Below are 13,362 nucleotides of genomic sequence, written 5' to 3' on the forward strand. Positions count from 1 at the left end.
AAATTTACTATACAGACACTAGTCTTCAAACTCAAATATATATATATATATTTTTAGCAGCACTTTTGAATCGCCACAACATAGTTTGACATTTACCACCGCTTCGGAAAGCAGTATCTATGGAGAAGAACCGGCAAGAAACTCAATTGTTGCTCTTCATCCGGAAAGCAAGCGAAGCCGCAGGACGAAGCTATACGTCATCGACGAATCTCACGAGGCCTCCACATTTGATGATGTCATCCACACATCGCCTAGTAATTTTTTATCTGCGAAAATGAAAAAGAATCATTAAAACGTGCGGTTTGAAATGTCAATTAGGATCGGATCAATCATTCTCGTTAATTCATTCAGGATCGAATGACAGATTGATGAGAGCAAGATTGGGACTTGTTAGCCGTCCGGCCGATTCATTAGCAATACATACTACTAATATTATAAACTAGCTTTCCGCCCGCGGCTTCGCCCGCGTTTTCAAAGAAAAACCCGCATAGTTCCCGTTCCCGTGGGATTTCCGGGATAAAACCTATCATATGTATTAATCCAAGTTACCCTCTATATGAGTGCTTAATTTCATTGTATTCGGTTCAGTAGTATTTGCGTGAAAGAGTAACAAACACACATCCATCCTCACAAACTTTGGTATTTATAATATTAGTAGGAATAGTATGAATTAGTAGGATAGGATTAGTAGGATGCGAATGTTTGTTAGGATGTATGTTTGTCATGCAAATACTATTGAATAGATTACAATGAAATTTGGTATGTAGGTAGCTTAAGACCCAGAATAACTGCTACTTTTTATGCCAGAAATCCCAAATAAACGGGAACTACGCATAGTTCCCGTTTATTTCAAAGAAAAACCCGCAGGTTTTTCTTTGAAAACGCGGACGAAGCCGCGGGCGGAATTTTAGTAGTACCTATGTATTATATTATCTTATATTATCTGTGCCAATACATATTTCGTTCACTCTTAATTAACTTGATGGAATAGACAATTCTATGAATGGTTGTTTATGCTTTTGAGTGTTGAATTAGCGATTGGTTAGGCGCTTTTTGCTAAGATTGGTAAGTAATTAGTGATGTGCTGACGCGGACGTCATGTTCACTCTGAACATCAGAATTACTAATAGTTGAACGTTATTAATATTTCAATTTTCAATAAAATACGTATTTATTTCTTGATAGCTTTAGCTTGTTGCTTGTAAAGCTAAGTTTATGTTTAAAATTTCCTGCAGCATCTAAGCTAAAATTCAACATCATAATTTACAAAATTTCTGCCAAAAAAAATTTACAACACCCTTCCTATGATTTAAAATTTACAACCCCACCCTTGATTTATGATATTAATTAGTAAAATTCATTTTTGTTAATTTTATCTCAAACTAGCTGCGCTTCGCGGTATCACCCGCGTGGCTCCGCTCCTGTTGGTCTTAGCGTAATGATACCTATATAGCCATTCCTCGATAAATGGGCTATCTAACACTGAAATAATTCAAATCGGACCAGTAGTTCCTGCGATTAGCGCGTTCAAAGAAAACAAACAAACTCTTCAGCTTTATAATATTAGTATAGATTGTATATCACATAAATTCTAAGTACCTAAATTACAATTACTATTCAATAGGCTTTTTTTCCCTAAAGATTTTTACAATGTGCAGAAAGCGTAAATTAATCCCATTAATCACTAATAAATAAACAATCTAGCAGTTAATTCAAAACGTCTGACCGGAAAAATTTCGAGGAAGCAATCAAAGTCCAATTTGTGAAACTACCCGCTAATCAATTGGTCAATGAAAGCCGTGCTCCAGATACACTATCTGGAACTTATCTTGTAATTAATTATCGATGACAGTGCAGATTTTAAAGTTGTATAACGGAAAGATAGTCTGACAGATAATGTTTTAACTTGCCACCTAAATTTAACTACTAGATTTCCGCCCGCGGCTTCGCTCACGTTTAAAGAAAAACCCGCATAGTTCCAGTTGCTGTGGGATTTCCGGGATAAAAAATAGCTTATTCTGGATCTTCAGCTACCTATATACCGAATTTCATTGTAATCAGTCCAGTAGTTTTTACGTGAAAGAATAACAAACATCCATCCATCCATCCTCACAAACTTTCGCGTACTATTAGTAGGATAAGAGCTTTAGTTTTATGTTCTCTATCTGCAAGAAAAAAATGCCTCATATAGAATTTTACGTAAAATAAGCTAAAAATTCTCATAAAATATTTGTTTAATTTGTAAATGTAAAAACAATATTTATTTAAAGATTTTAACATAATAGCAAATACATTATGAAGCGATTTTTAAACCTTAATGTCACCTTGACCTAAGAGATCATTCTATTATTTCTTAGCCTCTATGTCATAAATTCGTGAAAGGAAGGACATACTAACAAACTTTCGCAAGAATTTGTATGATTACTGCTGTAGTTGATTTATCAAAACTCTTAGCAATACCCTTTTTACTGCCGAGTTTTATACATTATCAACAGAATTATCATCTCCCTTTTAACATAGTATTAGAGACATCATTATTAATATTTTCAAATCCTTATCAATAAATTATTATGCTACTACCGATCTGCCCGCATGTTGGTTGATGCCCGATGGTTTCGCATAGGTTTCGTTTTCCAAAGAATTTTGGAAACCGTCCAGTTGTTCCTATGCTTAGCTCGTTCAAACAAACAAACTCTTCAGCTATAAATTATTGTTATAGCTGAAGCTGAGCTGAAGCTCTTCAGCTATATATTTTTAGGAGCAGTAAGTGAGGTCAGGTCTATATACTAATCTATATACTATAATATTATAAAGAGGTTTAAAGGTTTGTATGTATGTATGTATGGTTTTCACGCATACACTACTGAACCGATTATAATGAAATTTAGCACACATATAGAGGCTAACTTGGATTAACACATAGGATAGGTTTTATCCCGGAAATCCCACGGGAACGGGAACTATGCGGGTTTTCCTTTGAAAACGCGGGCGAACACGCGGGAGAAAAGCTAGTAGAAATAAATAGCGGATGAAGCTGGAAGGATACAATTGCAGGAAAGGACAAGTTATATATATTTGGGTCTCGGATGCTGGAAGATGGACGGATATTTATGGTTATCTCAGTCTGTATGATGAAGATTTGTGAATTTTAGACTTAAAATTGGTTGAGGAATGATTGCATGTGATATTTAGTTTTACAGCATTTCAAGACAATTTTCACACACGGCACGATCTGGTTTCCATAACACAAGCGAAAGCTTAGTGATGATAGATGACTGATAAACATACATACATAAATGGAAAACCTTTAAACAATAGAAAAAAGATGTGATCACGAGGCCGGATTTGAACCCGCGTCTTATAGCTTGCAAAAATATTTAGAGGAAAACCTCAACGATAGCATTTGTTTGGTAATAATTAGGAATCGATATGTTATTTTGTTTTGCTAGTGGAATTTTGATGACATAATTAGATAAAACTATTAAATCCTATCAAAACTAGTTCATGTACTTTGTTTTGATCAATAAGTTCATAAAATATCATTATTTTGTAATACAAGTTTAATTTAAGAATCGCCTTATTATTAATTTAGACTAAACTCACTTACAAGCCTTATAATTAATTATTGAACAATGCAGAATTTGAAAAAAAAAATATGCCGGCCGAATTGATAACCTCCTCCTTTTTTTTGAAGTCGGTTAAAAATAAATGCGTAAAAGTTTCTAAACGCAGTTAAATACCATCTACACGGACGGTAAACCTGCTCACATAATAATATTTACTCATCTATTTTGGTTCAGCAAAAATAGACCGTAATTGAAGTTTTTCGTCTGTCAATATTCTTACGCTTCCTAGAATCGAATATGCTTCCTTAAAGATTGCAATTAATTGATCATTTAAATTTAAACTTTATTCACAAATAATATAGTTCAAATTAGACTGACAGGATGGAAATAGATTTTCACACCACCGTGAAGATAGTTTAGTTTTGTTAATTATTTGAATGAAATAATTTAAACGGTATGCGGATTGATGTTTAACATGAACGGGTTAGTGGCATATTTCATTTGTTTTCTATTTAACGATGACTTTCGATTTTGTGAAGTTTTATCTATTTATAGGTTCTGAGAAAAACTGACTTTTATTGAGCGAGCTATAGGAACTCAACATAATTAAGTGCATCATTTAGAATACAGCGACGAGCAAATAAAATTAATGTATGGTAAATATATTGTGACACTTGATTGATTTTATTGTATGTGTCATCGGTTATAAATATTTATATGTCCTAAAATTAATTTCAAAATTGACCGCAAATAAGCGTTTCGTAGAGAGATGATTCAGACATCTTAGAACTCTGTCCACATTATTGGTTTTACGAACATGTATCCGGTAAATACCATTACCAACAGATTACGCGACCCCAGCCATGTTCACAATAAAGACGAAATCACGCAAACTATCGAATAACACACGCAATAATTAGTTTATATGTCTTTTCCTAGTCGTATCGATTACAATAAAACACCGCAATCTAATAATAACAATCGTTTGTTTCAGATACGAGAAACCTGCGGTGTAAGCGGAGCCGAGCGGTGCAATATTAGTGCATTATGTATTACATGAGCCGGCAGAGATTCACGCGTCGAACTGATTATACTTGAGCCGTGAGTCAATGTCGGTAGCGCGTGCGTCGGAGCGATAAGGCGATGTCAGACAGGACGTAGGGTAGTTCAGCGTAGAGACGGTGCGTGTGCAGTGAGCACAAGCGAGCAGTGACGGCGGTCGGGCGGCTGCAATGGGCGCGGCGCGCCATGCGACCGCGTGCGCGCCCGCTGCGCTTGCTGCTCGCGGCGCTGGCGCTCGCCACCTGCGCCGCGGCGCCCGCGCCGGAAGCGCGCGCGCAACGCTCCGCCAACCTGAGCCACATTACGGGCACCTCGCGCACAATACAGATGTTCCTCAAGAACCGCTATCTGCAGCTACTGCCGGATGGCACCGTCAACGGCACCACAGACGCCAACAGCGTTTACAGTGAGTATACGCATGTTACATTTTAGTCTTTATTGTTAGGATAGATGATATATTGGGTAGTGGTGTCTCTCGATGTTAGCCAGAAGAGACTGGGACTGGTAGCGACATGCGCAAGGGCGTCCCGCCTTGACAAGGATCACTAACATCGGCTACAAAAGTAGAATGCGATTTAATTCCTACAATCCCTTACAAAGATAGAAAATACAAACATTTTCGTATTTATAAAGAATGATAATGTTATATCCGTATCCAGTAGTAATATGAAGTATGTAATATAGAGACATTTTAACGATAAGCCAAATCTAGATTTCTGAATAAAAACATTAAATTGCAATACTTCGTTAAAATATAGAGTCACATATTCTAGGACTTACGATTAATGGCTTCTACAATGTAATATCAGCAGCCTAATTTATGCTAAATACCTAGATAAACATTGAATTTTAAACGACCAAAAAATTGATTTGAATGATACGTATTTAGTAGATTCTATTTTTCAATTTCCATAAATTCATAATGTGTAAAACTTAGACCTTGCAAGATAAAAGGAAGCGCAAACACTATAAACTACGAAATTTATGGACCAAATCTTCATCATATAAATTCGATCTGATATTTAATACCATTTTTCGCACTATAAATCGATGTTAATTACCCAAAAATCAACCGACACTAAAACAATTAGCCGAAACTAATAAAAATAACAATAAACTGCAACCATGAATACTAGATAAACTGGTTGTGTTAAAATTATAAATGCATTATGTATATTGCAAATATTTGATAAGATTATTTCAAATGGAAGCAAAACGGAGGCGATAAAAATAAAATTAGAATGAATTATATATAATTTATGCAGCCGTAAATCGTGTATCGATTAGGTGTTTATACGAGTGGCCTGGCTACTCTAATAACCAATGGCATTGAAGAGAAATACCTGCCTAAGGTCAGAAGTTAATTAGACCTCTCTCTTTTCTCTTAAAAAGCTTTTAATTTATCGCTACTTTTAATAACTAGCACGCAACTTCGACTGGTCTAAATAGTTTTGCCACTTTTTTTCATTTCTACTATTGGTCGTATCGTATAGAAGAATGCTATGGGCTACCTATGTACCATCACATTATAGCCTGCCTTCCTCGATACAAACATGGTCTATACTCTATCCAATACAAAAATGATTTTTCAATTCATAACTAAGCAAGATCATAATTAAGTCGTCTTATTTGCGACTTCAATATTAAGAATAGCAATTGTTTCCTAAAAAAAATGTTCTATGATAGATGTTATATTTACCACATGTTTACAAGGTCTTTCGTATATGTATATGTAATTATCAATTCAAATTTAAAATTTGGTTAAAACTCACTTTAAATTTTAATGCTCGATAGTACCGTGTCACAGGAGCTTAAACTTAAATTCAGAAGTAATTGATGATTGATCAATATACGTTTGGGATAAAATCAAGATACAATCATTTCAAACGCAAGACAAACAAATGATCTTGAACAAGGTAAAATGTTTCTCTCAAATTAAATGCTAATTCGTTTTTTGCACAGCATTAAACAGACAGACGGTAGACATTATTGTTGCGTGATTTAAATGAGTCTAGACAGCTTACTACGTTGACATGTGTTGGAATTCGCTTGCATCAAATATTTGGACAGTTTGGCTAAAGAACAATAGCTGAACAGTGGTTGTTCTTTTTTAATTTCAATTTCTTACACTAGTTTATATTCCTCGACTATACTTACAGTAGAAGAACAACATTAACTTGGCATAGGACGCCTAAAGCGCGTCACACACGGTGAAGATACTATAATATTTTATGTTAAGATTCTCTAATATAAAATATTACAGTATCTTAAGGTATCCGGTATCAGCGTTCTGACCATCATTTTTCTTTTTGTCATTGCGTACTAAGACCCCTGTAGAACCGCCATCCTGTTACAAATGACCCGAAATTTTGTGTCAGTGTTTCGGGTCGTTTGAACAGGATTTACCATACTATTACGGACACCATGATCACCACGATCACTTGATCTATAATAATTTCACCTGTATTCTCTTCTTCTTAAATAACATACTCTACTACTAATAACTTCAAAAACTTTCTCATAATTGGCCATAATCATTAACGTTTTTGGATCAAGCCTTTTGTTCAATCATTGACCTCGCTAAGTAAAACACAATACTCAATTCAAACAGCTCAATTATAACTGTATATAAAATTTCAATCTTTGTTATAATTACATAGGAGATAGCCATTCGTTGCTGTCAAATTGTAATAATGACTCAATTATCATTAGGATCGCCTGCGGCTGCTGTGTGGTGGTCTCTCTGTTATGATATAGCTTAGTTATTATATTAAACTATGAAAATAGAAAGCATAGGGTGTGTTTTATTTGATTTTGTATGTGCAATTGATGTTAAGTCATTTAAGCCAATGCACAGTACGCTGTTTAGTCCAAAGGAGAAGCTTGAAATGGATATATGGTCGATACTTATGTTTGTAAATGTATACGTAAAATGTCCAGGTAATCAAAATAATATGATTTGATTAACTATATTTATTATGCGATCTGATGCAATTAAATTTAAATCTTTTTTAATTACGTTAAAAAATATTGGGATTCTTAAACCACAAACGCTGCATCCAATAATTAATTTCATATATAACTCATCAACTCGCAAATAAAGATGGATCCGACACATTCAAACATAATAATATTTGCATGTAATTTTAGAATCGATATAAAAAAGCAATATTTTATAAGCATCGAGTGACAAATGGCTATAAGAACAGAAGTTCAATGCATAAACCTGATTCCGAGGACACCTTAATTTTATTCTAAATGACCTGTTAAGAACTCTCAATGATATAAATTTTATATTGATAGCAAGGATTCATTTCAGTGAAGAATATCTTATTTGTGTTATATTTTAATAAGAAAATCTTACCACAATTTTTCTAGAAATTTTTATATGAGTTATTCCGACATATTCATGTGATCAAAAGGCAAGAAGAATGAAGAAAGTTCTGTTATCGATTACTTTCTCCTATGATTTTTCCTCTAGATCTAGACGCAATGTTGCAGCGCAGTAATTCTTTAAAGAAAAAAGTTCTTAATAATTTTGCTTAAAGTAATGCAAAAAATAGTAATATTATATATTACCAAATGGCGCCAAATCTCTTACTTGCACGCCATTTTTTCATACATAACCATACCAAGCTACATCAAAATACCAGGAACGTATGAAATCAGACCTTAATAATGTCGCATAAATAGTAACAAAATAGTGTTCAATAAATCAAAACGGCTTCTACATTCCAGTAGACTGTGGGAATGTAGCTGAAGCGTAACCACAGAGTATGTAGATCTGAAAGGTAACATATCAAATTGTATGTGCATTGAACATTATATGTTATGGGCCCTCTTCACTATAGGCAGCGTTGGCCCAACTGATCGTCGATGTTTGCCGCCATTACGGCGATTATGAATAAAAAACACCTACAATGACGACCGATCATAGACATTTAGGCTCTACACTATCGTGATTGCCTTTAGTCCCCTAGCGTTGCCCATTGTGAAGAGAGCCCATTATAATATTATGTTGGATTAGGATCAGTTCGTGCGGTTTTTGGAAAAGTAGACTATAGGTAATATTGTAAATACAATGTAGCACATTATAGACAGAACTGGCTAGTTTTAAAGATTACCTATGTAGTATGTATCTATAATTTTTTAACTTATTAGTAGGGATTTTCATTGCCTTCTATAATATGTTCTTAAAACAATGTCTAATATGTTGGCATGAATAAAGGGTTTTAAAAGTATGTTAGGATTTTTAAAAATGTAAATATATTATACCTGTGTATTTAATTTTATCGTAATTATCAATTTATTCGATTTGATTTGATTTTATTTTTATTTTTATTTTATTTTATTTTATTTGCAACACAAACACATATAACAATAATATAGGTACAATACTTATTTAACTTCATAAACCTTAATGACTAATTGTTATTGCAATAACATGTGTTGACTACTAGACTATAAATTACAATCGCTTACACATAAACAAAGAGTAATCAATATACTAATTAACAGATAATAGGTAATTTAAAAAGGGGAATGGTACAATACTACTAGAGACAAATTTCTAAACTATTGAAGGACCTGCGACAGTATAGTAAGGTTATCAAATAGGCATTTCCGAAATCTAATAGGTTTACTCGCGATAATGTCAAGATCTGGAATTATCTCGCACAACTTATTGTAATTTGTGCAGATTCTGTTTAGAGTGCTATGATATGCTCTTTGGGTGCGGTGGATTGGCAACGTGAAAGTTCGATTATTTCGATTACTTCTAAGTGGTATATGAATGGAGATTTGGGAAAGAGCTGCAGAGGACAGTTGACCATAATTTTATTTATTTATTGACATATAATTTTATTTAGAAATATTAATTCCAATATTTTTCGACGATCTGACAGTTTTACTTGTTTAAAATAAGATAATCTTTCCTCATAAATATGAAGCGTTTTATTTAGATGAAACCGATATGAAAGTATTCTCAAAAATTTGATTTGGATTTTTTCTATATTTTTTATATGAATCAAATAAAAGGGGGACCAAATCATACTTGCATATTCCAATTTGCTACGAATGAGAGAGTTAAAAAGACAAATATAAGATTTAGGATTCCGGAAACCTTTACATGAACGTAAAATAAACCCTAGCAATCTGTTACATGATTTATAAATATGTGTATAATGGTCCAAAAATGAGAGTTTGCTATCAAGGATAATTCCTAAATCACGTACGTTTGACTTCCATATCAGATTTTTAGCATTTAGAGAATAATTATATTTTATTTTTACTGCCGTACTACCAAATTCCATAACATAGCATTTATCTACATTAAGAAACATAGCATTTGTAACACACCAATCTTTTAATTTATTCAAATCATTTTGTAGTTCAATGCAGTCATTTATAGTGAAAATTTTTCTAAATATTTTTAAATCATCAGCATAAAGTAAACAATTTGATGAGAAATTATTGCACAAATCATTTATAAAAATCACAAATAATAAAGGGCCCAGATTTGAGCCCTGAGGAACACCCGATAATACAGGAATAGGACGAGAATAACTTCCAAGTATTCTGACTATCTGAGATCTATTTAATATATATGAAGAGAGCCAACGCAGCAAATTACCGCGGATTCCCTCGCAGAATAGTTTACCAAGTAGTCGCCTATGATTAACCTTATCGAAGGCTTTCCTAAAGTCTGTATATATAGAATGGACTTGTATTTGACTATTTAACGCCCCATGAATAAAATTTGTATATTCTAAAAGATTCGTCGTTGTAGATTTTTGTTTCACAAAGCCGTGTTGTTTCGAGCTAATAGCTGGTTTGATAAAAAAGAATATATGATCATACACTAAAGCCTCAAATATTTTTGAAAAACATGAAAGAATGCTAATTGGTCTATAATTTTCACAGTTAGTTACATCACCATCCTTGTGCACAGGTACTACGTGAGCAGTTTTCCAGATAGTCGGAAATTTACCTTGATTTATTGAGAGGTTATAAATGATGTGAAGAGGTTCAACAAGACATTGCATGCACTCCTTTATAAATAAAGGGGATATACGGTCAGGATCTGGACCCTTATTAATATCGACATTTTTAAGATGTTGTTTTATGCTTAGTTTATCTATTTGAATATTGTGCAATGTAAAATTAAACCTATCGACACTATCAACTTTTGGTATATGATTACCTGATGAGTCTTTTTCCCAGACAGATGAAAAGAACTCTGCGAACATATTACTTATTTCAATATCTGTATGTGCTGAACGATCACCCAGAGTAAGCGTGGGAGGAACGGACGAAGCACGTTTTTTGTTTTTAATGTAAGACCAAAAAAGTTTTGTAGATTGGGGTAAAGATTCTTCTATTGATTTTTTATAGTTACGTTCACACGTTCTGATAAGGCGTTTTGCTCGCTTGCGTAAGAGGGAAAAGGTATCATAGTCCCGGGGATTACCGAATATTCTAAATTTTGTGTGATATTTTTCTTTTTCTCTCAGACATTTCTTAAGGGCGTTACTGAACCAAACAGGAGTTTGTGCGTTTCCGTGAACATTGCATCTTTTATAAGGTGTATTATTTTTAATTACAATGTAAAGTAGCTCATAAAATTTATTAACATATTCATCTACATCGATAAAGCCTTTAAATTCATTATTCCAATTTATATTATTCAAAAATTTCTTGCATTCTGTATAATTACACTTTCTAAAATTAAAAGAATCAGATATATTGTAATTAGACATACGTTTTTTAGGTGTAGAAATATATACCTTAAAAGGAGGATGATGTCTATCTTCGTTTATTAAAGGATCTACATTTTCTGTATTTAATCCCATAATATTCGTAAGGAAAAGGTCAAGTACTCTATTATTTACGTTAACTATTTTGTTTAATTGATGTAAGCTGCCTATAGACATTATATCAACAAGAGCCTTAGCCTTATGAGATAGAGATCCTTGCATAAAATTTAAATCGTGACTCCAGTCTATTTCTGGAATATTAAAATCACCAATAATTATGACCTGCTTATCATTTTCAGTGAGTACGTGTGTACATGTCTCAAAATAGTGTTCATAGATTTGCTTAGGTACATCAGGTGGGAGATAAACTAAACCAATAATGATTTCAGAAACATTACCTATTCTAAGAGATAGCCAAATATCCTCTGCAGAGCTCTCCCAGTTCTGGTGACGTATAGTGGGTATCTCTTTTTTAACCGCTATTAAAACCCCACCGCCGTCCACCTTTCTACATTGTGACGTATAACGATCTCTACGGAAGACGGTATACCTATTGTCAAACAACTCACTATCGCAAATACCTTCACTTAGATTTGTTTCACAAAAGCATATTACATCATAGTTCTCTATTAAAATTTGAGAGAAAATCTCGAATTTGAAACAAATAACATCAGCATGTGCAAAAAATGCACTAACTCTTCCTATCGTTGTTGTTGGTAATAGTTTTATTTTCTTATCTCTTCTTTCAAGAGATTATTAATATACATTTGCACCAATTTTTGATTGTGAATGAAGAAAGAACAACGATCACTCACAAACAATTTCACACGAGAGTAACGATTTTAAAGTTTTATCTTTTCCTCGTAATAATTTCCTTTGATTGCGAATAAACTTTCGAGTTTTGACAAACTCATTATGTACTCAACATTGTAATTATTGTAATAACAATTCTGTTGTTAAGTAAATAGAGTTCATTTTTGCGTTTGTAATATAAGTGAAGTAATATTGTATTTAACTGCATATGAGCTCGGATTATATCAATTATTACTTTGTGGAAAGCCATTTTGCGAGTCGTACTTTTTGCCACTTGGTCACGAATTATTATGTCGACGTGTTTCGAGGTTGTGTGCGGTTTATTTGATCCAATTATTATTTGGGTTAGGGCTTGAATGAGGCCTGTATTTTATGGATGTTCGGTAAATAACTGAGCTTAAGGAAAGTTCTATTTATTGATATTTAAAACAGATTTTTTAAACAGTTTCGTTTTATTGTTGTTAAAAGTGGATGATGAACGTTGCGATTTTTAATAGAAAAAATATATTATGAGGCGGGATTCAAGCCCGCGTCTTTAGATGATGCATTATTTTCAAGTTTATATAACAAAACATAACAACACTATTTTGCTATTAAACTTAAAAAAAATGTACAATGAAATGAAAACATTGGAACAAACTCGGTCTTCCTTTGTAGATAATGTTTAAGATAAATACGCGTAATCTATACATATAATAAATCTGTAGAAGGGTCAATTCTGTACATTGAAAATATTGAAAAAATAAATACCAGGGGGTGTTACTGGATCGATACCAAACCCAAATATGTGATTAAAAAAATTTTTGTCTGTCTGTCTGTCTGTCTGTCTGTCTGTCTGTCTGTCTGTATGTGAAGGCATCACGTGAAAACTAGCGGTTCGATTTCGATGAAACTTGGTATAATTATACCTTATTATCCTGGGCGTAAAATAGGATACTTTTTATCCTGGAAAAATACGTAGAAAAAAATTTATCTTAATTTTTTAGTTTTATCCATAGACGTTGTTCCGTAGAACCGCGAACACACGTTGCGTATTATTATAGGCCTAACCGTATTTGGGAATTGGGTCCAATAGATATTTATAAGATGTTATTGTCAGAGGTCTCAAAATGGAGAAATAAACCATCCACGCGAAGACCGACATCCGCGCGGACGGAGTCGCGGGC

At 33.4% G+C, this 13,362-nt stretch overlaps 1 protein-coding gene across 6 annotated transcripts in view; it reads left to right on the forward strand.

The window, feature by feature from the left end:
- LOC123701022 (fibroblast growth factor 22) overlaps positions 1–13,362 on the forward strand; it is a 178,247-nt gene that overhangs the window by 44,418 nt on the left and 120,467 nt on the right. For all 6 annotated transcript variants that reach the window (XM_045648433.1, XM_045648431.1, XM_045648430.1 and 3 more), the window contains exon 3: positions 4,561–5,034. In XM_045648433.1, coding sequence (XP_045504389.1) covers positions 4,815–5,034 — 220 coding nt within the window. In that variant the 5' untranslated portion in view covers positions 4,561–4,814. The remainder of the gene's footprint in view (positions 1–4,560; positions 5,035–13,362) is intronic.

The sequence above is a fragment of the Colias croceus genome, chromosome 20, assembly GCF_905220415.1.
Source record: "Colias croceus chromosome 20, ilColCroc2.1".
In the NCBI taxonomy this organism is placed as follows: Eukaryota; Metazoa; Arthropoda; class Insecta; order Lepidoptera; family Pieridae; genus Colias; species Colias croceus.